The sequence below is a fragment of the Erinaceus europaeus genome, chromosome 6 (genome assembly GCF_950295315.1).
Source record: "Erinaceus europaeus chromosome 6, mEriEur2.1, whole genome shotgun sequence".
Taxonomy (NCBI): Eukaryota; Metazoa; Chordata; class Mammalia; order Eulipotyphla; family Erinaceidae; genus Erinaceus; species Erinaceus europaeus.
Window position 1 is genome coordinate 66,778,180 of NC_080167.1, and position 27,782 is coordinate 66,805,961.

The window sequence follows — 27,782 nt, forward strand, 5'->3', positions numbered from 1 at the left end:
GAGGGGAAGACAGAGAGGCGGAGAGAAAGACAGACACCTGCAGACCTGCTTCACCGCCTGTTAAACGACTCCCCTGCAGGGGGCTCAAACCGGGATCTTTATGCTGGTTCTTGAGCTTTGCGCCACGTGCGCCTAACCTGCTGCGCTACCGCCCGACCCCCTGCCCTCTTTCTTAAAAATAAAACAAATAGGTGTCCAGGCAGTGGTGGACCCCCTAGAGTGCACATACCACCATTCACAAGGACCTGGGTTCAAGCCCTTGGTCCTCACCTGCAGGAAGGAAGCTTCACAAGCAGGGCTGCTCTTTCTCTATCCCTTACTATCTCCCCTCCACTCTCAATTTGTTTCTGTCTCTATCCAATAAATAAAAATACTAAAACAGGGAGTTGGGCAGTAGCTCGACTAAGCGCAGGTGGCACAAAGCACAAGGACCGGCGTAAGGATCCCGGTTCGAGCCCCCGGCTCCCCACCTGCAGGGGCGTCGCTTCACAGGCAGTGAAGCAGGTCTGCAGGTGTCTGTCTTTCTCTCCCCCTCTCTGTCTTCCCCTCCTCACTCCACTTCTCTCTGTCCTATCCAACAACAATGACATCAATAACAACAATAGCTACAACAATAAAACAAGGGCAACAAAAGGGAATAAGTAAATAATAAAATATTTTTTAAAAAAGGAAGCTGGGGAAGGTGAAGGTGAGAGGCCATGGGCAGCACAGGCTCCTGGCATTCCTGCTTGTCCTCCTCCATCTTCCTGTCTACACTGCCCGCCCCGGGGCTGGGGTGGGAGGCTCGATGCTCCACAACACACACAGAAGGACATCTCCCAACTCCCCCAGGCCACAGGAACACAGTCTGCACCTGGGCCAGGCCAAGGGCTGTGGGCCTGTCATTTGTGGCTTCTCTAGAGATGATCAGCTAGGAGGACACGGTGTCCCCTGAGCAAGAGATATTCCTACCCCAAGGCCATGGCCTGAATCTACTCACTAGAAACCACCAGGTGAATGGATGTTCTGAAAATAACAGGCTTCTGTGCCAGGCCAATAATGCTTAAAAAAAAAAAAAAGATAAAGAGGACTAGGGGACTAGTGTAGTGGTTATACAGAAACTTTTTCATGCCTGAGGCCCCAAAGGTCCCAGGTTCAATCTCCAGCCTCACTATCAACCAGAGCTGAGCAGTGCTCTGCTCTTTTTTTTCTGTATATCTCCTATTAAAATAAATAAAATAGGGAGTCGGGCTGTAGCACAGCGGGTTAAGTGCAGGTGGTGCAAAGCACAAGGACCGGCATAAGGATCCCGGTTCGAACCCCAGCTCCCCACCTGCAGGGGAGTCACTTCACAGGCCGTGAAGCAGGTCTGCAGGTGTCTATCTTTCTCTCCTCCTCTCTGTCTTCCCCTCCTCTCTCCATTTCTCTCTGTCCTATCCAACAATGACAACAACAATAATAACTACAACAATAAAACAACAAGGGCAACAAAAGGGAATAAATAAATAAAATAAATATTAAAAAATAAATAAATTAAAAAATATTTTTTTATAGGACAGAGAGAAATGGAGAGAGGAGGGGAAGACAGAGAGGAGGAGAGAAAGATAGACACCTGCAGACCTGCTTCACTGCCTGTGAAGCGACTCCCCTGCAGGTGGGGAGCCGGGGGCTCGAACCGGGATCCTTATGCCAGTCCTTGCACTTTGCACCATGTGCACTTAACCTGATGCGCTACTGCCCAACCCCATTTTTTTTTTTAAATTGCCACCAGGGTTGTCCTTGGAGCTCAGTCCCTGCATGACAAATCCACTGCTCTTGGGGGTCATTTTTTCAATTTTTTTCTTTCCTTTCTATTTCATTTCACAGGAGAAAGAGAAATTGAGAGGGGAGGAGGAGATAGGAAGAGAGAAAGAGAGAGACACCTGCAAATCTGCTTGTGAAGCTTCCCCCCTGCAAGTGTGAAGCGGAGCCTCAAACCCAAGTTCTTGTACATGGTAATGTGTGTGCTCAACCAGCCGTGACACCATTGGCCCGTCTCCTTCTTCCTTCCTCTCTTCCCTTCTCTGTGTTTGGCTTGGCAGTACCACCTGTCTCACTCCATGCTACTGACATCTTAACCCTGCACAGCCGATGGTGAGGTGGAATGGGTAGTTTCTGTGTTGACATAGCTGAGAGATTACAGCTGCAAAGGCAGGAGGAGGGGGAGAGGTGAAAACACCACAGAACCCAGCTCTGGAAATTTCTGACAATGGGCTGGGCTGGACCAGAGAGAGTCCCGTAATCACAGGAGACTTGGTGATAAAATGGCCCTGCCTTCAGAGGGAGCCCAAGTCGCTCTTGGGCCTCTGGACTGTTCCAGGGTCATGGTGTCATCGGTGATAGTCTCCTTTTCAGCCACAGATCAATGACTTCAGCTAACGTGGCATGCTGGTGTATGCGTGCGTGCATGTGTGTGTGTGTGTGTGTGTGTGTGTGTGTTGGGGGGACTGCCCTGAGCTGGTAGGAGTGAGTTTCAATGGCCCCTTTGCTTGCAGATGCCAAGTCTATGCTTAGACGTTGACAACACCGCAGTCTTAGGCAGGGCAGGGCTTGTGCGTTGACACGGAACCTTGGGTACAGATCCCATTGGGTGATACCCAGTGTGTGAGTCAGCACACTTTGTGTTCGCTTTCACCTGTGGAGACACACTTGAGTTACCTCCAAGCTTTAACTGTGGTGGATAAAGCTGATGTGAACACAGGTGTACAGATGCTGTCTGAGTTCTTCCGTTCTCTTTCTCCTTTAATCTTTTAATTCTTTATTGATTGTGTACAGAGACAGAGAGAAATTTTTTAAAATATATTTATTTATTTGTTTATTTTTATTTATTCCTTTTGTTACCCTTATTGTTTTGTTGTTGTAGCTATTATTGATGTCATTGTTGTTGGATAGGACAGAGAGAAATGGAGAGAGGAGGGGAAGACAGAGAGGGGGAGAGAAAGACAGACATCTGCAGATCTGCTTCACCGCCTGTGAAGTGACTCCCCAAGACAGAGAGAAATTGAAAGGGAAGAGGGAGACAGAGAGAAAGAGCTGAGAGAGACACCTGCAGACCTGCTTCACTGCTTGTGAAGTTTCTCCTCTGTAGGTGGGGACTGTGGGGTTTGAACCCATGTCCTTGCTCACTGTAATGTGTGCACCCAACCAGGCACACCACTCCCTGGCCCCCCCCCCCGCCACCCTAAAATCCTACTTACAACTTAAAAAAAAATTCCAGGGATTTCTTATACTCTTTTCCACACTTTTTTAGTTCCACTAACAACAGTTGACAAGGTTCCAGTTCTCTCTGTCCTCAACGCTGTCGTTCATCCTAACAGGTGTCCGCTGTATCTCTCTAATGTTCCACTTTTACACTTTTCTTTATTTTATTTTATTATCTTTATTTTGTTTATTGGAGAGAGACAGCCAGACATCAAGAGGGAAGGGGGTGGTAGGGAGAAAGACAGAGAGATGCCTGCAGCCCTGCAAAAGCCCAGCAAAGTATTCTCTTTACAGGTGGCGACGGGGGGCTTGAACCTGGGTCCTTGAGCACTGTAATGTGCACTCAACCAGGTGCACCACCACCCGGACCCTCACTTTAACATTTTTTTCTAATGATTAATGACTTTGAGAATCATTTTATGTGTGTATTGGCTCATTTTATCACTTCTTTTTAAAATTTTTTTAAATTAATTTTATTTTTGAGAGAGATGGAGAGAGAGAGAGAGAAAGAGAGAGAGAGAGTGAGAAAGAGAAACACCAGAGCATTGCTCAGCTCAGGCTTATGGTCGTGTGGGGGATTGAAACTGGGACTTAGGAGCCTCAGGCATGAGAGTCTGTTTGCATAACCATTATGCTGTCTCCTCCACCCATTTTATCACTTCTGTGGAGAAATATTTATTCCTGTCCTTAAGCTTACTCTCCAGTCAGTGTGTGTGTGTGTGTGTGTGTGTGTAGTTTTAGGAATTTTTTGATTACTCTGGTGACTAAGTCCCTTATCACACATAAAAGTGGCAAGTATTTTCTCACACTCTGGAGGTCTGATTTTTCACTGGTGAGAAGCCCTTTTGCTTTTAGTTTATTAGATAAAGTTTTAATTTTACTTTCATCTTTGAGAGATACTTTTCCTGGAACATTTGTTTTGTTTGGTGGCATGTTAGTGCTTCATAGATGTTGTTCTATTTCCTTATGACTGGCCTCTTATCTGATGAGAAAGAAGTCTGTTGTAATTCTTCTCTTTGTTCCACTGTGTGATCCTTTTCTCACATCTTTATTGCTATTTTTTTCTTTATTGTTGCTTTCTAATAGTTGGAGTATGTTGGGGGTGACATTTATCCAGCTTGGTAGTCTTGAGTTCTGTGGATCTGTGATTAAATCTCTTGTAATTTTTTTTCAGGGGAAATTCTCAGTTACTATCTTTTCACATATTTATTTTTCCCACTAGGGTTACCACTGGAACTTGGTGTTTGCATGGTTCCACCATTCTTGATTTTTTTTTTTTTTGCTAGAGGGTGAGAGACAGGGAGAGAGAGAAGGGGGAGGAGGGACACATAAACACAGAGAGAGAGAGAGAGGGAGAGAGAGGGGGAGAAGGGGAGAGAGGAGGGAAAAGAGAGAGACACCTGCAACCCTGCTTCACTGCTCATAAAGCTTCCTCCCTGAGGGGGAGGCTGGGGGCTTGAACCAGGGTCCTTGCGCTTGGCGATGTGTGTGCTCAACCAGATGTGCGACTGCCTGGCCCCCTCTAGGGTTATGACATTTTACTTCAAGTGACATAGCTTTTTTTTTTTTTTTTTTTTTTACCAGAGTACTGCTCAGTTTCAAAGGTCATACTACATCATGTGTCAAGGGCTTTTTTAATAAACTTTGTCTCCTTATATAGCCTTTGTGTTGCCATATATTTTGCATATATATATATATATATATATATATATATATACACATATATGTATGTAATGCCCCCCACAACCCATCAGTACTGTTTTTCCTTAGTTGTTTGCATATTTCTTTCTTTGTTTAAATTATTATCTTTATTTACTGAGTAGAGACAGCCAGAAATCAAGACAGTGGGGAGAGAGAGAGAGAGGGAGAGAGGGAGAGAGACAGAGACACACCTGCAGCCCTGCTTCACCTCTCCCAAAGCTTTCCCCCTGTAGGTGGGGACTAGGGGCTTGAACCCGGGTCCTTGAGCACTGTAACATGTGTGCTCAGCCAGATGCACCACCACCCGGCTCCAGCTGTTTATTTCATCAGCTATGGATACTTCACGGCTATTTGCTCCATATCATTCATTATTTTGGGGTGTTTTGTAGCAGGAAGATTTTTTCAGAACCACCCCATCATTGTTCTGAAAACAGAGTCTACTAGTGTTCTCTCTATGGTGACTATGGATCTACTTTTGCCTCAGACAAAAGTAGATCCAGTTCCCTTCCCAAAGCTGGGCTCTCTCTTGTCCCACTGGGCGACTATCTCTGACAGCACCAGAGACCTTTTGTTGCCATTGACCTCAGTCATACCTCTAGATCCATCAGTTGTCTCTTTTCTTTTGTTCTCTGACCTCAGTTCTCCCAAGGCAATCGGCATAAGCAAGACTCCTTGTGGTTCTGGGATTGCCAACACACAACACACAACACACACAAGCCCTGAGGATCATGGAAACCAAGGCCCGTGAGAGCAGCGTCTGCAGTCCACACCCCTTCTTACTTCCCAGAAGCTGTGAATCAGCCGTCTGTATCTGTGCGTCTGTCTACACTGTCGCGTGTGAGCTTGTAGCCTGGCCTAGTCTCCTGTTCAGAGCCTAGAAGGTGTGCGGAGAGTCTGAACGCATTCTGGGCTTTTCAGGTTCTCCTTGAGGGAGCTGTGGCTCCTGCCTCCAGGAGCTCACTGGGAATGGCTAGTCAGAAAATCCCAAAGGCCTCCACCATCACCCAAGTCTAGCTTCTTTGTGATTTTTCCTGATAACATGCTGGAGCCAGGTCTGTGTCCCCTATTCGCCAGCCTTGCTCTCTTGGTCTGTTTAGCCTGGCCTCCCAATTCACCCTCAGCATGAAAGGAGAATTCACTGATGTTCAAGTCCGAGACAGTGATCTGTGAAGGGTTGGAGGGACTGGATTCACGGCAGAGACAACACAAGAGGAAGTCTGCTCTCCACCCCCACCCTCCCTGACACTCCCTTCCCCTGGCCTGGCTCAGAATTTCATCACCACTTCTGGGAACCCCGGGGGTAAAAACCTAGCTTCCTGATACCAGTCCCTCTTGCTACTATTTCTTTCCTTTTTATTTCTTTGAAAGATTTATTTACTCATCAATATGAAAGATGAGAAAGGGCAGGGAGAGAAACAGATCAAACTCAGGACCTTCTGCTTTTAAGTCCAAAGCTCTAACCACTGTACCACCTCCTAGGCTGCCTTGAGACCATTTCCTCCTCTTCCTACGATCACCCCCTGCCCCATCCACAGTCCCCCGCTGTACAGAACAAAGTTGGGTTTCCCCAAGTAGGAAGCCCCCACAGATATCCATGTGTAATGAGACACAGCCCTGGTGATGGTGGCAGCCTGGGGAATCTTAGGCATCCATTCACACAGGTTGCATCTCTTGGATCAAACCAACTTGACGGGACAGATTCAGACATAAGCAAGTCAGTCTGAATGATGACTTAACTTAAAAAAAAAAAAAGACTATTCCCAGTAGATTTTTTTTAAAGCTTTTAAAAATATATTTATTTATTCCCTTTTGTTGCCCTTATTTTTTTTAAATTGTTGTAGTTGTTAATTGTTGTTGTTACTGATGTCGTCATTGTTGGATAGGGCAGAGAGTAATGGAGAGAGGAGGGGAAGACAGAGAAGGGGAGAGAAAGACAGACACCTGCAGACCTGCTTTACTGCCTGTGAAGTGACTCCCCTGCAGGCGGGGAGCCAGGGGCTTGAACTGGGATCTTTACACCGGTCCTTGCGCTTTGCGCCAAGTGCGCTTAACCCGCTGTGCTACCACCTGACTCCCCCCCCGGTAGATTTTTTTATCATTAAAAAAATAAATAGAGTAAAATAAAAGATTTGGCATTTCTCCCTTGCCTATCTGGCTCCGTGGAGCACAGTTCCATCCAGTTATTCCAACTTTGAGCTGTTTAGGAAGCAGACACTTTCAGACAGCTTGGTGCTCTAAGCCACCCAGCCCAGCAGTTGCTGAAGTAAGCTGTCAGGTGTCATGATGTGCGTGTCCAGCATGCACCAACCACACCAGGATAACTTCAACAACCTTTTTTTTGAACAAGCTGCAGTGTTCACGGAGTCATGAACACATCCACGCGAAAGAACAGTTACCAAGAGTTAGAAGTGGATTCTAAAAATTCCCAAAGTCTAGATCTCTACTGCTCTTTCCTGTCATTTTAGCTAACATTTCTTTTTACAGAAGTAATTCAGGTTGTGATGAAGAACTGAGAAAGGCTTACAAGGGACTGGGTTCGAGCCCCCGGGCCCCATCTGCAGGGGGGTAGGGGGAGCTTCTTGAAAGGTGAAACAGCTCTGCAGGTGTCTCTCTGCCTATCTCTTTCTTTATCTCACTCTCTCAATTTTTCTCCCTTCTAACCAATAAAATGGAAAAAGTGACCACCAGGAGCAGTGGTTTTGTAGGGCAGGCACTGGGCCCCAGGGAAAACCCTGGTGGCAATTAAAGGAAAGAGGGCAAGCAGCTGCAGCACAGCGGGTTAAGTGTACATGGCGCAAAGCGCAAGGACCAGCATAAGGATCCTGGTTCGAGCCCCTAGCTCCCCAACTGCAAGGGGTCGCTTCACAAGCAGTGAAGCAGGTCTGCAGGTATCTGTCTTTCTCTCCCCCTCTCTGTCTGCCCCTCCTCTCTCCATTTCTCTCTGTCCTATCCAATAATAACAACATCAATGGCAACAATACCAACAACAATAAAGGCAACGAGAAAGGAAAAATGGCCTCCAGGAGCAGTGAATTCCTAGTGAAAAAAATAAAAGAAAAAGAAAAGAAAGAAAAAAAAAAGAAAAAATCTAGAAAGGCAGACAGAATGAACTGTGTTTATTCTCCCTGTTGTAATAGTCATCTCACAACACAGACATCCATCAAACCATCAGACAGACAGTTCACTTATGCAATGTTTCATGCCACCTTGATCTCAATAAAGCTGGGGAAAAAATGAAGATGAAAAAACGGATCATTTAGGATGAATATGGGATGATCTCACTCTCAGGCAGAAGTTGAAAAACAAGATCAGAAAAGAAAACACAAGTAGAACCTGAAATGGAATTGGCATATCGCACCCAAGTAAAAGACTCTGGGGTGGGTGGGTGGGGAGAATACAGGTCCATGAAGGGTGATAAATGACCTAGTGGGTGTTGTATTGTTAAATGGGAAACTGGGGAATGTTATACATGTACAAACTATTGTATTTACTGTTGAATGTAAAACATTAATTCCCCAATAAAGAAATAATTTTTTTAAAAAAAGGATCATTTTAGCTGCCTCTGAGGAAGACTGTAAGTCTAGGCACGGCTGGTGGAGTGTGGCATAGTACAGCGACCTGGAAAAGGGCTTGGTATTGATCAGTCTCCTTTAAAATTAAACAGGCATGCTGCCAGCTCCAGTCATCCCTCTCTGGCCATTTTACCCACCTGAGAGAAACGGACACCAGTCCTCCACAGAAACCTCTAGAGAAGCAGTAGCTTACTGGTAGGGTGCCTGCCTTACTGTGCCAAGCCAGGCTCCAAACACCACATGGGAGATGCCAGGGCAACAGAGGAAGCCCCAGTACTGTGGTTTCTCTCACTCTCTGTGTCTGAATGAAAAAGTGGCCCCAAGTGGTGAAATCATAAAGAAATAAAACCCGGGAGTCGGGCGGTAGAGCAGCGGGTTAAGCGCACGGGGCGCAAAGCGCAAGGACCGGTGTAAAGATCCTGGTTCGAGCCCCCACTCCCCACCTGCAGGGGAGTCGCTTCACAGGCGGTGAAGCAGGTCTGCAGGTGTCTGTCTTTCTCTCCTCCTCTCTGTCTTCCCCTCCTCTCTCCATTTCTCTCTGTCCTATCCAACAACAACATCAATATTAACTACAACAATAAAACAACAAGGACAACAAAAGGGAATAAAATAAATAAATATTAAAAAAAGAAATAAAACCCACAAATAAAATAAAGCAAAAAAAGACAAAACAACACAAATGTGCATTAATAAATGAATGAGAAAAGAAGCCATAATTTGTACATGTGTACATATATCATCACTGCCCACTGAAATAAAGAGAAAACAACTGCACTTAAGAGTGAAGAAAGGCAGGGGTCAAGAGCGTAATGGTTATGCAAAGAGACTCTCACATTTGAGGCTCTGAGGTCCCAGGTTCAATCCCCGCAGCATAAAAAGGCAGAGCTGATCAGTGCTCTGGAGAAAAAAAAAAAAAAGGGAAGGAAGACATTCTACTAGATAGTAAAGCAATAGGGAGGAAGGGCTTTTTTTTCTTCAAAAAAAATTTTTTTTTTAATCTCCAGAGTTATTGCTGGGGCTTGGTGCCTGCACCATGAATCCACTGCTCCTGCAAGCCATTTTTTCCATTGTTGTTGCCTTTGTTGTTTATCATTGTTGTTATTATTGTTGTCATCACTCTTGTTGTTGGGTAGGACACAGAGAAATGGAGAGAGGATGGGAAGACAGAGAGGGGGAGAGAAAGACAGACACCTGCAGACCTGCTTCACCACCTGTGAAGCGACTCCCCTGCAGGTGGGGAGCCGGGGACCTGAACCAGGATCCTTACACCAATCCTTGCGATTTGTACCATGTATGCTTAACCCACTGCACTACCACCGGATCTCTGAGGAAGGGCTTTTGATACAAGTTACAACCTGGACAAATTCTTAGCAAATGACTATGAATGGATGAAGCCAGCCAAAAAAGTGCAGACACTTATATAACCCCCAAAAGTGAGTATAAAATTCTAGAAAATGCCAGGATTTCTGAGAGAGAGGAGGAAAAAAGGAAAGACACTCAGAAGTAGTAATAGGTGCAGGTGTGACTTAGGAACTGAAGGCAGGACCTTAGAAAATATGGGTGAAGAATATTATCTATAAATTTATAGATCTAAGTCGACCCATAGCTGTAATCTTGGAAGAACCACTGCAGGTTCTAATGGAGGGTGTGAGGACACAGAACTCTGGTGGTGGGAATGTTATGGAATTATACCCCTGTTATAATTTGTAAATCACTAATAAAAAAAAACACAATGAGTAGACAGGGATGGAAAGCCAGTTGTGGCTTGCAGGGGGAAGGGAAGGAGGGGGGTGAGAGGAGTAGAACACAGGAGACAACTGACTCTTTTGATGACTGTGACATTTACTTTGAAAGTCATCACCTGGGAGTCAGGCTGTAGTGCAGCGGGTTAAGTGCACGCACGTGTCGCAAAGCTCAAGGACCAGTGTAAGGATCCCTGTTTAAGCCCCCAGCTCCCCACCTGCAGGGGAGTCGCTTCACAGGCGGTGAAGCAGGTCTGCAGGTGTCTATCTTTCTCTCTGTCCTATCCAACGACGACGACGACATCAATAACAACAATAACTACAACGACAATAAAAAACAAGGGCAACAAAAGGGAAAATAAATAAATAAATAAATAAATATAAAAAAGTAAAAAAAAGAAAGTTGTCAGTGTGCTTGCTTAAAAGGTCTACAGTTTAGAGAGCTGGGAAACAGCCCAGGCAGGAGAGCTCCTGCCAGGGGAAGCTTCAGGAACAGTGGAGCAGTGCTGCACATGATCTCTCTCTCTCTCTCTCTTCTTCTCTGTCTCTCAGCCTCTGAGAAAGACAGAGACAGATGCCACTAGGTGTAGGCACCGAGAAAACCCTGATGGCAAAGAAAAAAATAAGAAGCCATGCTGTTGCAGGCAGGCTTCACTATCTTTAGGTGACAGCTGTGGGGAGCTGTGGATTGGGGCTGGGTTGCACTTATCTCAGGAATGCCAGACCTGGAGGCGGGGTCAGGGTTCGACTCTGGCTGGGACCATGCTGCCTTTCACTTTCACAATGGGCCTCCCCCCTTGGTCTGTGCCTGGCCATGTGGGCACCTGCTTTGCCAGCCTGCAGGAACTGGCCAGGTCAGCTGGACATTGCTCAGCTTCTGGGGGGGTGGGTGACAACAAGACTCAAGCACCCTGCTCCGGGGAAGTGGGACTTCAGGACAGCTAGGATGGTGGCCCCCAGGACTTGGGGGGCAGCAGGTGGACGTCACTGAATCACTATGAGCCTTGCATTACACAGACACACACACCAACAGGTGGGTGGGAAGGACAGAGAGACTCTCAGGAGCCCTGCAGGGTCCAGAAATGGAGTAGAACAGGCATGTGTTTGGTAGCAGGTCTGAGTTTTCATCAGAGCCCATAAGACTCCACGCCCCCCGCCCCCACCGTGGTCACCCCAACAGTCTCCTTGTTCTCACACCCCTTCCCCCATCTCCTCCTTCAGTGTCCCCAGCCCCAGCTTCCTGCCCCTTCAAGAGCAGGGTTTGTGTGGCCCCAGGTGTTGGACATCCCCACCTCTACAGCTAGGAATAGCTGCAGAACTCTGCTGGCAGCCCTCCAGTCCCCCACGGGGGGAGATGGGTAGCAGTCTGCCCCACATGTCCCTGTCCTCTGCCCTGTCCTGCCCTGACCCCCAGCCCTGCCCCTGTCCCTGTCCACTCCTGCCCCCTGTCCCTGTCCACTCCTGCCCCCTGCCCCTGTCCACTCCTGCCCCCTGCACCCTGTCCACTCCTGCCCCCCTGCCCCCTGTCCACTCCTGTCCCCTGCCCCCTGCCCCCTGTCCACTCCTACCCCCTGTCCACTCCTGCACCCTGTCCACTCCTGCCCCCTGCCTCTGTCCCTGTCCACTCCTGCCCCCTGCCCCTGTCCACTCCTGTCCCCTGTCCCCTGCCCCCTGGCCCCGCCCCACCCCCCTGCCCCTGTCCTACCCAGTGTTGCCTGTGGGAGCAGCAGCAGCAGCAGCAGCAGCAGCGACACCAGCGCCCCACATCCCCGGGGCCCCCACGGGGCCATGTCCCCTCACGCTGTCGCTGGAGGCAGATGGCCGGCCCCGCCACCCCACGGGCACTGCTTTCGCTTTTGCTTTAGCCCCCAGGGCCCGGGAGAGGTGCGAGCAGCGAAGACCTGTGACTCAGCGTCCCCACCCTCCTCCCTAGAAAGCCCCGGGCCCTGTGCCCTGTCCACCCCCAGAGCGCCCCCCCCCCAGCACCTCAGAGCTCATCCCGGACCCCAGAGCCCCTCCAAAGCTCTTTTAGCGCTCCCCCATAGCAGAGCACCCCGGGCGCTCTCCCAGAGCACCGGGAGACCACCCTGATGGCACCCCTCGTTCTTCCACCCCCAGCGCCCTCTCCCTGGTGGGTGTCCCGACCCCAGCGGCCCGCCTCCCCAGTTGCCAAGGGCACCTCCCGCATTCCACACCTAGCACACCCCTCAGTGAGCCCCCAGTGCCCCAACGCACAGGGTATGACATTCGGTGCGCCCCCTGTACTGGGTCCTCAGGAGAACGGGGAGTGAAGTCAGAGGAGAGCAGAGTGAGCCTTACGGCTGATGCCACTCACGAGGCTTGTCATGTGCCCCCAGCCCCTCACCCTGCCGCCACATGTCTCATTCAGTGAGGAATTGTCACACTCGTGGGGTGTCGGTGGGGTGGCTTCAGCCATTGTCCCCATGTGGGACAGGTCCCCTGCCGGGCCCCTCCTGTACACCCCACCCCAACCCCCATCTCTCAGCCTTGGAAACTTACACTTTGTCCCTTGCAGAGAGTGGACACAAAGAGAACATAACACCCTATAGCCTTGAAGGAACCCTCCTTTTGCTCAGTGTCAGCCCCTAGAGGTCTGTCCAGATTACTGCCTCTCACAGTTCCTTTTTATAAGATTTTGAATTCCAATTATTTTATTCATTTCTTCTTTTTTTAAAAAAATTATTTTTATTTATTTTTATATTTATTTATTTTTCCCTTTTGTTGTACTTGTTTTTCATCGTTGTTGTTGTTGTTATTATTATTATTGATGTCATTGTTGTTAGATAGGACAGAGAGAAATGGAGAGAGGAGGGGAAGACAGAGAGGGGGAGAGAAAGACAGACACCTGCAGACCTGCTTTACCGCCTGTGAAGCGACTCCCCTGCAGGTGGGGAGCCAGGGACTTGAACTGAGATCCTTACTCCGGTCCTTGGACTTAGCGCCATGTGCACTTAACCCGCTGCGCTACTGCCCGACTCCCCTCATTTATTCTTTTGATGAAAGAAAGATACAGAGAAAGACAAGAGCCTTGCTCAGCTCTGGCTTGTGGTGGTGCTAGGGATTGAACCTGGGACCTCAGAGCCTCAGCCATAAAAGGCTTTAGCAGAACCATTGTAATGTCTCCCCAGCCCAAGGTTTTAATTTTCTGTAAATTGATTTTACGTATTTTATTTTGGGTGGGGTGCACTGGGACGTCCACCACTCCTGGTTGACTTCTTTTTATTCTAGAGACGGAGAAAGAGAGAGACAGAGGGAAAGCCATCACTGCAGTGCTGCAGCGTTCTGGAATGGTCCTCCCACCGTCTTGCATGACGCTCCCGTGTGACACCAGAGGCTGGAGCCCGGGTCCTCAAACGTGTTGAAGCGTGCCCCTTGCTGGGTAAGTTGTCTGTCTCCTGGCTCCTTCGTCCCAGAGTCTGTGCTTTTGTGCTAGAGTTGTTCTCCTAGGGCTGGTGTGAGGAAGTTCTGAGCATGAGTTTATTCTCTCCGGGTTCTGAGGGCAGGAGTAGAGGCCAGCACCTTCTCAGGCACACGTCCTTCCAGAAGGCTCTGGGTGAGGGGCGTCACTGCCTGCGGAACTGCCTGTGTTGGCCTGCAGTCCTTGGGCTTATAGATGCGTTGCCTCAGTGACATGAGAGCCTCTCTTGTGCATTTTCACAGCATCTCTGTCGTGTGTGTGTGTGTGTGTGTGTGTGTTCAAGGATCAAACCTAAAACCTCACATGTGCAGCCCCAGGCCACCCCTCCTGCCACCCCCACCCATGCCAAGCAGCCTGGCTGTGACGATCTCCCTCCAATTCCCCCAGCTCTATTCAGACGCTCTGTGCGGACGTCTCTAGATAAGGTCCCTCCTCGAGCTCCCGGCTGTCACGACTTCCACGTTGTGACATCATCTTGGGGTGCACGCTGCCCCCCCATGTGCCCTCTATGTCTGAGAACAATGCTCAGTGCCTGCTTTTTCCTGCAGAGGATGGTGTCCCAGCCACAGACGACAGGATTCCTGAGGTTCAGTGCCCACAGTTCAAGGGAGACTCAGGCTAGTTGGGGGGCTCCAAGTTAGAGAGCCCCTACAGGCTGTTGGAGTTGGTCAGGGGTCATCCCTCAGAGCTGGGCTGGAGTGGAGGGCCAGACTGTGGGGTCAGATACTGGCTCTCCCCTGGAGGGGTTAACAGTGGACCCCCACCCAGGATTAGGGGTGGTAAGCTGCCACAGGAGCCCCCTGGAAGGAGGAAGACCTATAGCTTGAGGCTCAAACATGTTTCCCCTCTTAGGATCTTCCATTTCACACGACCTTCACCTTTAAAAGGTGTGCCATCACCCCAAGCCAATTCCACTGGTGAAGCGCACACGTTACCATGCATGAGGACCCTGGTTCAAGCCTCCGCTCCCCACCTGCAGGGGGGAGATTTTCCAAACGGTGAAACAGTGCTGCAGGTGTCTCTCTCCCACATTTCTCTGCTTACTTCTCTGTCTCTATCATCATTAATCAATTAATTAATTAAATAAAATGTAAAAGAAAGAAAGCCAGCCCCTGTTAGGATGACCCCTGCCCTATCCCAGCAGTCTCCGTTTTGCTTTCTGTCTCTGGCTTCACCTGTTCTAACTTCCCCCTGCCAGTGGGGCCCTGCAGTAGCCCCTTCAGGGACGGTCACACTGTCTCACACTAGTGTTTCCTATTTCTGATGGGCCAGGACTGCATGTCACTTATCCCCTCACCTGTCCAGGGCCGTCTGGACTGTTTCCATGCCGAGTCTGCAGTGAGCATCGTTGCTGTGAATGCACACCGTCTGTGGAGTTCTCGTGGGGACGCGTCTCTGCTCTGTGGGCTGGAGAACATGGAGCAGAGCCGTAGACTTTGTTGATGGCAGTGCTGGGACTCTTGAGGGGCAGCAGGCTGACTTGGTGAGCCACAGGGCCCAGGCACACTCATTGTTAGGCTGGGACTGGCTGTGGCTGATGCTGTCAGAGCCAAAGACTGGCAACAGGATCATTCTGTGTGGAAGTTCGGGTGTGTGTGGGGGGGTTTGTGCAGCAGGGCGGCAGTTCCCTGAGGAGCCTGAGGCAGAGGAAGTGAGCCGTAGGCAGTGAAAGAAGCCTCCTCTACTGGCAGAAGTTTTGTTTGAGCACACAAACAAACACAAAACCTCTAACACTCCCACAAGTGTAGGTTAGAGGAGAGAGATGCTTTTCAAGATGTCAAATGAAAAGTCGTCCTCTTATTTTTAAATTAAAAAAAAAACCTTTATTTATTTATTGGAGAAGGACAACTAAAAATCAAGAGGAAAGGGGATAATAGGAAGAGAGACAGAGAGCACTGCTTCACCACTCACAAAGCTTTCCCCCTGCAGGTGGGGAGTGGGGGCTCAAACCTGGGTCCTTGGGCACTTGTAACATGTGCGCTCAACCAGGTGCACCACCAGCTGGCCCCGAAGGCAGCCCCTCTTTCCTTCTGGTTTGGGAATCCCGTTGAGTTCCAGGCCCAAGCTCAGCACAACCCTGCTGTCCGCCCAGCCTCGCGTCCAGCAGCAGCTGACTCTCCGTCCTTCCCTGCAGGGCCTGTGGTCACTGGTCCCGGCCGTCACCCATCCGTCCCTCTTCCCTTCAAATCATCTCCCGCACATCCATACTTCCTCGCAGATAATCCAGGCAGGTTATTCTACCCGGGCTAGGTCATGTGCCAAGGAAGGCGGGTTCAGGCCCGCCTCCTCCCTGGCCCCATGCAGCTAGGCTGCACATAGAACCCTGTCTTGGCGACATTCATGTCTCCCTTTCTCCCCCAGGACAAGTCTCCTGTAGCAAAAGTCTCCGGGAGGTCAATTCGTTTCTTTACTTTTTGTTGTTGTTGCCAAGGTTTTTACTGAGGCTTTATGCCTGTATAATTTTCCACTGCTGATGGAATCTCTCTCTCTCCTTTTTCTTTTTCTTTTTTAGATAGCAAGTGAGAGACAAAGAGGGGGAGAGAGATACACCGAGAGAGGGAGAGACACCACAGCACCTCTCCACTGTTCCTGAAGCTTCTCCTTTGCACGGTCCTCACATGTAGTGGCGGGGGGGGGGGGGTTTGAACCTGGGCCTTCATACATGGGCTGAGTGAGCTGTCTCCTGCCCCCAAGACCAGTCTGTTTCTTGAACCTTGCTCAGCTATATTAATGTGGAATCTTACAATTTTTTGTTGTTGGAGGAAAAAAAAAACCCACTAAGATATGTAGTGCATTTTGAATGCTAAATATGAATTTTGAATACTTAGGTCTGTCTGAGCAGAGTGAGTCCGATAGCTATTGCAAGTGTCACTGTTTGCAAACTCCAGGGTATTTTGGAATTTTTTTTCTTTTTGCCTCCAGGGTTATTGCTCGGTGCCTATACTATGAATCCACTGTTCCTGGCATTTTTTAAAAAAATTTATTTATTTATTTATTCATTCCCTTTTGTTGCCCTTGTTGTTTTTATTGTTGTAGTTATTACTGTTGTCATCGTTATTGGACAGGACAGAGAGAAATGGAGAGAGGAGAGGAAGACAGAGAGGGGGAGAGAGAGATAGACACCTGCAGACCTGCTTCACCGCCTGTGAAGTGACTCCCCTGCAGGTGGGGAGCCAGGGGCTAGAACTGAGATCCTTCTGCCTGTCCTTGTGTTTGTTTTGTTTCTAGTTTTATTGGATAGGACAGAGAAAAATTGAGAGAAGAGGGGAAGATAGAAATGGAGGAGAAAGATAGACACCTGCAGACCTGCTTCACTGCTTGTGAAACGACTCCCCTGAAGGTGGGGAGCCAGGGGCTCGAACTGGGATCCCTGATGCCGGTCCTTGAGCTTGGTGCTATGTGCACTTAACCCCCTGCACTACTGCCCGACTCCCGGTGTGTCAGCCATTTTTAAGTGTACAGTTCAGTAGCACTAAATACACAATCTGTGTGCGCAAACATCAGCATTCTTTCCACATTTCAAAACTAAAACTACAGGAATGGGGAGATAGCTCAGCCGAGAGCACAAGTCTTACATGCCAGAAGCCCCAGAAGCCTCAGGTTCAATCCCCTATACCTCCATAAGCAAGAGCTGAGTAGTGCTCTGCTCTTTATTTTTATATATGTTTTTTTTAAATAGTGAATTATAAGACTATAAATTAATAGAAGTGAGTATTAACACCAGTCCTGCCACCAAAGGCCTGTGTCCCTACCCCCACCTACCTCTAGTGAAGCAGAAAATCTCCCCCTTATACTTTGGTGCAATATTCCAAACTCAGTCTAATTCTGCTTTGCATTTCCCTTTCTGTTCTTCTTTCTGTTTTTCTGCTCTTTCTTCATTTCTCTCTCTCTCTCTCTTTTTTTTTTTGGATGGGACAGAGAGAAATTGAAAGAGGAGGGGCAGATAGAGAGGGGGAGAGAAAGATAGACAGCTGCAGACCTGCTTTACCACTTGCAAAGCGACCCCCCTGCAGGTGGGGACCTGGGGACTCGAACCAGGGTTCTTGCACTGGTCCTTGTGCTTTGTACTATGTGCATGCACCCGGTGTGTTACTACCCGGCCTGCTCTTTTATATATATTGAAAAAAATTGGGGCTGGGGAGACAGCATAATGGTTATGCAAATGACTTCATGCCTGAGGCTTCAGGGTCCCACATTCAGTCCCCTGCACCACTGTAAGCCAGAGCTGAGCCGTGATCTGGTGTCTCTCTCTCTATCCCTCTAAAATATGCAACAGGGGGCCGGGTGGTGGTGCACTGGGTTAATCGCACATAGTGCAAAGAGCAAGAACCGGCAGAAGGATCCCAATTCGCGTCCCTGGCTCCCCATCTGCCGGGGTTTGCTTGTAAGTGGTGACGCAGGTCTGCAGGTAGCTCTCTCTCCTCTTCTCTCTTTTAAAATTTTTTTTATTATCTTTATTTATTTATTGGATAGAGGCAGCCAGAAATCGAGAGGGAAGGCGGTGATAGACAGGGAGAGAGACAGACACCTGCAGCCCTGCTTCACCACTCACAAAGCTTTCCCCCTGCAAGTGGGGACCGGGGGCTCAAACCCGGGTCCTTGCACACTATAATGTGTGTGCTCAACCAGGTGCGCCACCACCCAGCCCCTCTCTCCCCTTCTCTGCCTCCCCTCCTCTCTCAGTTTGTCTCTGTCTTATCCAACGACAACAACAGCAGCAACAATAACAACAACAACAGTGGGAAAAAGAAGAAGAAAAAGGCCTCCAGGGGCAGTGGACATGTAGTAGAAGCACGGAGCCCCAATAACCCTTGGGGAAAAGCTGGGGCTTGAACCTGGGACCTCCTCCAGCACACGCTCAGCTTGGGCCTGGGCCTAGCCATGCTTTGTGGGATACTTGAGGGTGTTCTTGGTGGACGCATAATGGCTCATGAACCATAAAAGCGTGCTCTTCACCCCCTTCCCACCCACTTCCTGTCCCTTGGTAATGATCTACTTTTCTTTCTTTTAAAAAATATTTTATTTATTTATTCATTCATAATTGGATAGAGACAGAGAGGAATTGAGAGGGGAGGGAGAGATAGAGAGGGAGAGAGACAGAGAGACACCTGCAGATCTGCTTCACCACTTGTGAAGCTTTTCCTCTGCAAGTGGGGACCAGGGGCTTGAACCCAGGTCCTCGCACACTGTAATATGTGCGCTTAACCAGGTGCGCCACCTCCTGGCCCCATGACCTACTTTTCTTTGGGGTGTTAGCATACCCCCTATCCCCGGCAGCCAGTGAGGGCTAGTGCCTTCCTCAGGGATAAGGGGTGGGGGTTCGGAGTGTAGATGGGGGAGACGGGAGGGGAGGGTGACTCAGGATCCTCTTCCATCCTGCGGCCATAGTGCAGGGAGAGACACACCACCTTGCTGAGCCTGAGAGGTAGGGGTGTGTGTGTGGCTGCTTCACATGCCTTTTCCAAAGGGATTTATTCACTTAAATTAAAAAAAAATTTATTTATTTTAATTTTTTTACATTTATTTATTTATTTTCCCTTTTGTTGCCCCTGTTGTTTATCGTTGTTGTTGTTATTGCTGTCATTGTTGTTGGATAGGACAGAGAGAAATGGAGAGAGGAGGGGAAGACAGAGAGGGGGAGAGAAAGATAGACACCTGCAGACCTGCTTCACCACCTGTGAAGCAACTCCCCTGCAGGTGGGGAGCCGGGGGCTCGAACCGGGATCCTTATGGCAATCTTTGTGCTTTGCGCCACCTGCGCTTAACCCGCTGAGCTATGCCCGACTCCCAAAAAATATTTATTTATTTTTCCTTTTGTGCCCTGGTTGTTTTTCATTGTTGTTGTAGTTATTATTATTGTTATTACTGATGTCATTGTTGTTAGATAGGACAGAGAGAAATGGAGAGAGGAGGGGAAGACAGAGAGGAGGAGAGAAAGATAGACACCTGCAGACCTGCTTCACCGCCTGGGAAGCGACTCCCCTGCAGGTGGGGAGCCAGGGACTCAAACCGGGATCCTTATGCTGGTCCTTGTGCTTTGCGCCATGTCCAATCAACCCTCCGCGCTACTGCCCGACTCCCTTATTCACTTCTTAATGAGAGAGAAGCAGAGTATTGCAGGCAGTGCTGGGAACCACACTCAGGACCCTACCCATACCACCTCCTCCCTGGAGGCTGTGCTGACCTGATAAGACTTCTAGAATAGGGGGCCGGACGGTGGCGCATCCAGTTGAGTGCACATGTTACCGTGCGCAAAGACCTGGGTTCAAGCCCCTGCTCCCCACCTACAGAAGGGGAGGTTTCATGAACTGTGAAACAGGTCTGGAGGTGTCTTTGTCTCTCTGTCTCCTTTTCCCCTCTCAACTTCTGTCTGTCCTATTAAATAAAAAATATAAAGAAAGGTAGAAGGTAGATAGCATAATGGTGATGCAAAGAGATTCTCATGCCTGAGGCTCCAAAGTCCCAGCTTCAATCCCCTGCACCACCATAAGCCAGAGCCGAGCACTGCTCTGGTAAAATAATAATAATAATAATAATAATAGGAAGAAAGAAAAAATGGCTGCTAGGAGTGGTAGATTCATAGTGCTGGCACCGAGTCTCAGCAATAACCCATATATATTCTAGAACTCTCCTTTTCTAAAATTGCCACCAAGGTTATCACTGGGGCTCGACACCAGCACTATAAATTCAGTATTATTTTCCTTTTCTTTATTTTTTATTTCTATTTTTATTTGATAGGACAGAGGGAAATTGAGCAGGGGAGGAGCTAGAGAGGGAGAGGGAAAGACAGACATGAGCAGTCCTGTTTTGCTGCTTGTGAAACTTCCCCTTCTGTAAGTGGGGAGCTGGGGCTTGAATCCAGGTCTTCACACACAGTCATGTGTGTGCCACCCCCCACCCCCCAAGAGTTCTAGAATATTTACTGCCTGTCTACTGCCAGGAGGTAGCACTCTGAGCTCCTGAGCCATGAGGACACCCCCAGCTCAGACTCCCAGGTTGGGGACAAGCTACAGTGTGGGAGCCTGAGGGACAGTTCCAGCGGAACTAGGCAGCCCACCCCAGGTCAGGGATGCTGCTGGTCCTCAGGGTGACTCTGTGGGGCTGCTTCTCTGTCCTGCAGCCCAGGCCCCCGGCTTTCCCTCACCCCAGAGAACTGGAGAGAATAGCCTCTGCCTGTCTCTCTCCCAGAGTCCTGACTCTGTCTTCCAGAAATCCCCATCTGGCAGAAAACACTCCCCTCCACCCCCCAGCCAGGGCTTTTGGAAAGCCTTCAGGGACATTCCAGCTGTCCCCTGCTCCCTCCCTCTGAGTCAGGGTCGGTCACCCCAGGAGGAGGAGGGTGGTTCTTGTGCAACTCCACTCCCAGCTGGGAGAGCTGGTTTTTATTTTATTTTTAAAATTTTTATTTATAGAAAGGAAACATTGACTAAACCATAGGATAGGAGGGGTACAACTCCACACAGTTCTCACCACCAGAACTCCATATTCCATCCCCTCCCCTGATAGCTTTCCTATTCTTTTTTTGTTTGTTTGTTATTGGATAGAGACAGAGAAATTGAGAGAGAAGGGGGAGATAGAGAGGAAGAGAGACAGAGAGATACCTGCAGACCTGCTTCACTGCCTGTGAAGTGACTCCTCTGCAGGTGGGGAGCCGGGGGCTTGAACCGGGATCCTAACCGGTCCTTGTACTTTGCATCAGGTGCACTTAAATTGTTGTGCTACCACCCTTCTCCCGAGTTTTCCTAGTCTTTAACCATCTGGGAGCATGGACCCAAAGTCATTGTGGGATGCAGAAGGTGAAGGTCTGGCTTCTGTAATTGCTTCTCCGCTGAGCATGGGCGTTGGCAGGTGGATCCATACTCCCAGCCTGTCTCTCCACTCCCCTAGTGGGGCGGGGCTCTGGGCAAGTGGAGCTCCAGGACACATTGGTGGGGTTGTCTGTCCAGGGAAGTCTGGTTGGCATCATGGTAGCATCTGGAACCTGGTGGCTGAAAAAGAGAGTTAACATACAAAGCCAAACAAACTGTAGACCAATCATGGACCTAAAGGCTGGAATAGTGCAGATGCAGTTAGGGGGTCTCTGTTCTGTAGATAGCTAGTAGGCATATTTTAGTTATATTCCAAAGGGCCTGTGGCTATACTAGTTTTTTTTTTTTTTCTTTCCCTGAGCCTGAAATCTGATATGCAGATGGATCCAAGTTATTGTCTGGGGAGATGATGTCACGGCTAGAAAATTGACCAGAAAGCTGGATCAGGGAAGAGAGTAGCTCCCTAATATGGGGAAGGTGTATAAATATTGTTGACTGTAAACCCCATCCATTTGATGTGGTCTGGGGCCCATAATCAGCTTAGGTGCCTATGTGACCTCTGCATCCTTGTAGATCTGAGCTGTTTCTGACTCTGCTCTGCAGCAGGAAATGAGCACCGACTTGAGAGTCTGCGGCCCTGTGTGCCGGCTCTCACCCACTCGGCAGTGAGAGTCTGCCCCTTCGGACAGGGCCGTGGGCTCCCGGTACTATGGATGGGTGATGTCTGGGGCCCCTCCCCACGTCCTGGAGGGTCTCCCCTGGACAGCCGTCTCCCCCAGTCCTGCCGGTTCTCCTATGACTTGGAGTAGCCCTGGTGTCCTTACTGTTGCAAGATGCCCTTCTGTTTTGTCACTTGTGAGACTGGGAAGCAAGTGCCCGTCCCCTTTCACTGGACATTGAGGGTTGGGGTGAGGGTTTCAGACTCAGTCTCCAGGGGTGACTTTAAAGCATAAACGTGGAACACTGGGAGATAGCTCACCCGGTAGAGTGAACGCCTCACCCTGTGTAAGATTTTAGGTTGACTCCTGATACCGCATGAGAGCGCCATGAATGCACCAGCGGAGCTCTATGGAGGGCGGAGCAGTGCTGTGGTCTCTCTCCTCTCCTCTCCTCTCCTCTCCTCTCCTCTCCTCTCCTCTCCTCTCCTCTCCTCTCCTTTCCACTCCTCTCTTCCCCTCTCCTTTCCTCTCCTCTCCTCTCCTCTCCCCTCCTTTCCCCTCCCCTCCCCACCCCTCCCTTTCCCTCTCCTCTCCTCCCCTCCCCTCTCCTCCCTACCCCTCCCTTTCTCTCCCCTCCCCTTCCCTTCCCTCCCCTCCCCTCTTCTCCTCTCCTCTCCTCTCCTCTCCTCTCCTCTCCTTTCCACTCCTCTCCTCCCCTCTCCTTTCCTCTCCTCTCCTCTCCCCTCCCCTCCCCTCCCCTCCTTTCCCCTCCCCTCCCCGCCCCTCCCTTTCCCTCTCCTCTCCTCTCCTCTCCTCTCCTCTCCTCCCCTCCCTTTCTCTCCCCTCCCCTCCCCTCTTCTCCTTTCCTCTCCTCTCCTCTCCTCTCCTCTCCTCTCCCCTCCTTTCCCTTCCCCTCCCCGCCCCTCCCTTTCCTCTCTCTTCCCCTCCCCTCCCTGCCCCTCCCTTTCCCTCCCCTCCCCTCCCCTCTTCTCCTCTCCCTCTCCCTCTCCCTCTCCCTCTCCCTCTCCCTCTCCCTCTCCCTCTCCCTCTCCCTCTCCCTCTCCCTCTCCCTCTCCCTCTCCCTCTCCCTCTCCCTCTCCCTCTCTCTCTCTCTCTCCCAGAGCCTCATACATAGTGAGGTGAGCACTCTACCCGGGAGCTGTCTACCCACTCACTTCTGTCAAAACTTCCCTTTCCTTGGTGGTCCTAGCCTCACCCCCACAGCAGCTAGTAGGAGGTAGAAAAGGGATGGCACACCTGCTGTCCCCCAGGGGGTGCATCTGAAATCACCTGTCCCCCCCCCCCCCCGACACACACACACACAACAGACTTGCATGGCTGCCCATGCAAGGTGCTACGAATGCTTGTTCTTGACTGGGGACAGGGCAGAGGGTGGGGTGTGTTTGGCTAGACCCGGACCTGTGCCACCTAGGCCTCTGGTACTCAGGCCTTGAAGGGTGGGCTCAGGTACACCGTGCTCTGCCAGAAGGGCCTCTTTCTCGGTTTGCAATCCGGGTCTTCTCACTCCTGTGTGGCCCCGTGCCTGAATCTGCTCCCGGCAGGTGGTTTGCCCTAGCCCATGCCCCACCTCCTGGAAGTGCTCTCTGTGTGCTGGGCTACTGTGAGCCCTGGAGCTGCCTCTCAGTCCCTGTGGCCTTGGGTCTCCCTGGAGACTTCTCAGAGTCCTCCATGTGCCTGTAGCGAGTCACCACATGGGCCCCTGATGACTCAGGGTGAGGTGTGGGGGCCCAGAGCTGGGAATGGAATTGCTGGGCCCTGGGGGAGTCTGTCTGAGGTCTCTCTCCACTCTCCATCTCTCCACTTCTCTCTTTCTTTCTCTCCCTTCTCTTTCCACTCTCTCCCCCTTTCCTTCTCCTTCTCTCTCCCACCTCTCTCCCCTTTTTCGCTATCTTTTCTCTCTCTCTGCTCTCTCCCTTTTTTTCTCTCTCTCCTCTCCCTCCACTCTATTCCCTTCTCTTTCTCTACCACCCTCTACACTCCCTTTCTCTCTCTCTCTCTCTCTCTCTCTCTCTCTCTCGCTCTTCTCTGTTTTAATTTCCTTTTTGCCTGCAGGATTTTTCACCTGAACAATTCCACCACTCCAGGTGGATGCTTGCTGCTTTTTTTTCCCAATTAGAGGGTGAGAAAAAGAGAGAGAGATACCACAGCACTGCTCCACTGCTCCTGAAGCTTCCTGTGTGCCTGGTGTTCCCATGTGGTAAACTATGTCCAGTGACTGTGCTTAGCTCTGTGAGAAGCCACCCTCTGGCCTCCACAGTGCCCAAGCATCTTACAGCCTAACAGCTTCCCCACAACCTGTCACTGTTCATTCCCCCCTTCTTTTTTTGCTGATAATCACTGAGGTGGGTCTGCAGGAAGGGGTGCCTGGTTGTAGTTTGGGTTGGCATTTCAGAAATGACCAAGAGATGCTCAGAAAAGGATTCAGGATTTTTTTAGTAGTATTCAGTAGTATTTATTTATTTTTATTTACTTATTTTAAATATTTATTTATGTATTCCCTTTTGTTGCCCTTGTTGTTTTATTGTTGTAGTTATTGTTGTTGTTGTTGATGTCGTTGTTGTTGGATAGGACAGAGAGAAATGGAGTGAGGAGGGGAAGACAGAGAGGGGGAGAGAAAGACAGACACCTGCAGACCTGCTTCACCGCCTGTGAAGCGACTCCCCTGCAGGTGGGGAGCCAGGGGCTCCAACAGGGATCCTTACACTGGTCCTTGCGCTTTGCGCCACCTGCTCTTAACCCACTGTGTCTGACTCCCCAGTAGTATATTTTTTTATAACAGCAGTGGTCCACTAAGTACACTGAAATAGCTGAGTGATGCCAACAGAACATGGCACTTCTAGAAAGCTTCACCGGACACTTGTGAGAGAGTGAGTTCAGGAAGGAGAAGTTGGATCTCACAGGCCTTCCTCTCCCCAAGCGAGCTGTGATGTGCACGTGCAGCTCAGTCTCGCTCCACTGAGACAAATGAGGTGAGGCTTTTGCTCTGTTAATTCACTGCGTCACCCTGCTGCCTCCAAGACTGGATGAGACAGGTGTGGAGGGCGGGGACTCTGGTGTGTGGGCCATATACATGTTTTGGAGTGGGGTGGTGACCCAGGGACTCTGGGTGACATTTGCTTGGTCAATGACAGAGAAAGCAGAACACACAGAATGCCTTTTTTTTTTTTTTAATGACACATTCCTGTCCTTTCAGAGGGACACCTGACAGTAGACTTAGTCTCCCCATCCACCCTGGCTTTTGTGACTCTCCCTCGAACGGTCTGTCCCCTGCTTTGAACTGTCACACTGTGGCGCTCAAACCAGGGCGGGCCAACTTCTGAGCCCCACTTCCGACACACCCCCATCCCAAGAAAGATACTCTCAGAGAGGTCTGCTGATGACATCCGGGCAAAGCTCTGTGGCAGGTGTCACCACACCTGGGCCAAGTCCATCCTTCTTCTCCTGAGAAAACAGAGAGGGGAGCTCCAGCATCCCAAGGCCAAGGAGGTATGGTGGGGGCTGTATAGGCAGAAGTCAAATCTCATCCTGGATGGTCCCCCCATCTTTAGAGATTCAGAATGGAAGGTCCCATACTTGGGGGGCTCAGGACCCAAGAATGCAGAGCCACTCATCCAGGGGTCTGGAGGTGGACTGACCAAAGATGGGACTGGCTAGCTAGGAGTCAGGGCAGGACGGACGTGGGCCAGAGACAAGGGCCTGATGTAGTGGGGGATGAGGGTGTGCGTTGGCATACGTGACTTTGCCCTGGCTGTTCTGGGCGGCAAGAAACTTATCTCCTCTGTCCCCCTTCCCTGCAGTGGGGAGTGAGTCCCCTGTCCAGGTCACGGAGGTTTTATCATCCCCAAGTTGTTCCTCCTGGTTCTTCAGGACCCAGCTGGGAGGGTCGCCTGCTGCTCTGGGGCGATGTCTGGACTTGAGGTGCCTCCTGACGGCCCCGTCAGCACTTCACCACACTGCTTTTCTAGATGGTTCCTCTGCTGTTCCTCCTGCTGGGGTGTAAGTAAGCCACAGTTGTAGAAGTGATTGTGCACTATGAACGACGTGGGCTCCCCCATCCCCAAAACAGTGTGGGCTGAGTGTCCGGTGTCAACTCTCGCTTAAGCCTGTCACTTTCCTGTCTCAGACCTGGGCTGGTGGCTCTGTGGCTGCTGGGCTTCCTGTTGCCCCAAGCCTGGATGAGACAGGTGTGAAGTTGAGGGGACCCTAGCGTGGGCTCTCAAGTCCCAGCCTGCCTTAGCGGGACACCCAGCAAACCAAACCATTAGAAACTCCCTGGCTGAGAGCTGGGTGGTGGCGCACCTGACTGAGTGCACAGGTTACCGTGCACAAGGACCCAGGTTCGAGCCCCGGCTGCCCCCCATGCAAGGGGGTGCTTCATGAACAGTGAAGTAGGTCTGCAAGGGTCTCTCTCCTTCTTTCTTTTTTTCTGTCTCCCCTTCTCCTTTCAATTTCTTTCTGTCTCTAACACATAAAAGAGAACAGAGGTGAGGGGTGGGGAAAGAAAAATACTTCCCAGGAGGATTTGTTGTACAGGCACTGAGACCCAGTGATAACCCTGGTGGCAATAGAAAACAAGTAAACAGAGAAATAAGGGCAGGGTAGAGAGCATAACGGTTATGCACAGAGACTCTCATGCCTGAAGCTCCAAAGTCCCATGTTCAATTCCCCACACCGCAAAACAGAGCTGAACAGTGCTCTGGTAAAATAAATAAATAAACAAACAACAGAATAATAGATAAATAAAAAGGAATTTCTAATTATAAATACAGCAGGCAGACTTAGCTCTGAGAACAAAGCAAAAGTGTGGAAGTAAAAAGTGGTGAAATGGGGGCCGGGCAGTAGCGCAGAGGGTTAAGCACACATGGCACAAAGCACAAGGACCAGTATAAGGATCCCGGTTCGAGCCCCTGGCTCCCCACCTGCAGGGGAGTCGCTTCACAGGCGGTGAAGCAGGTCTGCAGGTGTCTATCTCTCTCCCCCTCTCTGTCTTCCCCTACTTTCTCCATTTCTCTCTGTTCTATCCAACAACAACAACATCAATAACAACAACAACAATAATAATAACTACAACAATGATAAAAAAACAACTAGAGTAACAAAAGGGGAAAAATGGCCTCCAGGAGCAGTGGATTCCTGGTGCAGTCACTGAGCCCTGGCAATAACCCTGGAGGCAAAAACAAAGAAACAAAAAAAAGTGGTGAAATGACTAGAAAGGGCTTTATTTGGAATTCCCATTCGCTTCATTCTGAAAAATATCAGCTATTCAATCATAAGCTTGTGTGTTTCATTTTCAGTCTCACCTGTGCTTGGAAACTGTTCACAAAATCCCAGAGATTCTGAGCCAGCGAGCACTCATCTGAGCCCCACCCCAGGATGGCTCAGAGAACCAACCAACCAAAACACTTATGCAGGGCTTCAGTTTGCTCACAGAAGGTACCATGGGATGCAGGGTGGGAAGTCTGGGGGGGGCAGTTGTAGTATAGTTTGGAGGAGAGGGACTCTCAGGCTTCCAGGAATTAGTTTGGTCCACAGTATATAAACTCCAAACCACTTCTGTCTCCAAATAACCTTCTCTCAGTGTGTCTGACAGTTTTTGTTCTCTTTTTCCTTTTTTTTGCAGA

At 49.8% G+C, this 27,782-nt stretch overlaps 2 protein-coding genes and 1 long non-coding RNA gene across 11 annotated transcripts in view; 1 reads left to right on the forward strand and 2 right to left on the reverse strand.

Moving 5' to 3' along the window:
- IL15RA (interleukin 15 receptor subunit alpha) overlaps positions 1 to 12,776 on the reverse strand; it is a 28,524-nt gene extending 15,748 nt beyond the window's left edge. The window contains exon 1 of one of the 7 annotated variants that reach the window (XM_060192419.1): positions 11,940 to 12,127. In XM_060192419.1, the coding sequence (XP_060048402.1) occupies positions 11,940 to 12,024 (85 nt within the window). In that variant the 5' untranslated portion in view covers positions 12,025 to 12,127. Of the gene's footprint in view, positions 1 to 11,939; positions 12,128 to 12,754 lie in introns of those variants that run through there. The other 6 variants (XM_060192418.1, XM_060192417.1, XM_060192414.1 and 3 more) reach the window with 6 other exon arrangements.
- Positions 12,242 to 27,782, forward strand: part of LOC132538958 (uncharacterized) — a 30,973-nt gene continuing 15,432 nt past the window's right edge. The window contains exons 1-2 of the long non-coding RNA XR_009550287.1: positions 12,242 to 12,365; positions 13,484 to 13,634. This is a non-coding gene — a long non-coding RNA (uncharacterized LOC132538958). The remainder of the gene's footprint in view (positions 12,366 to 13,483; positions 13,635 to 27,782) is intronic.
- Positions 25,232 to 27,782, reverse strand: part of IL2RA (interleukin 2 receptor subunit alpha) — a 41,649-nt gene continuing 39,098 nt past the window's right edge. For 2 of the 3 annotated variants that reach the window (XM_060192423.1, XM_060192421.1), the window contains one exon: positions 25,234 to 26,150. In XM_060192423.1, the coding sequence (XP_060048406.1) occupies positions 26,107 to 26,150 (44 nt within the window). In that variant the 3' untranslated portion in view covers positions 25,234 to 26,106. Of the gene's footprint in view, positions 26,151 to 27,782 lie in introns of all 3 variants that reach the window. The other variant, XM_060192422.1, reaches the window with a different exon arrangement.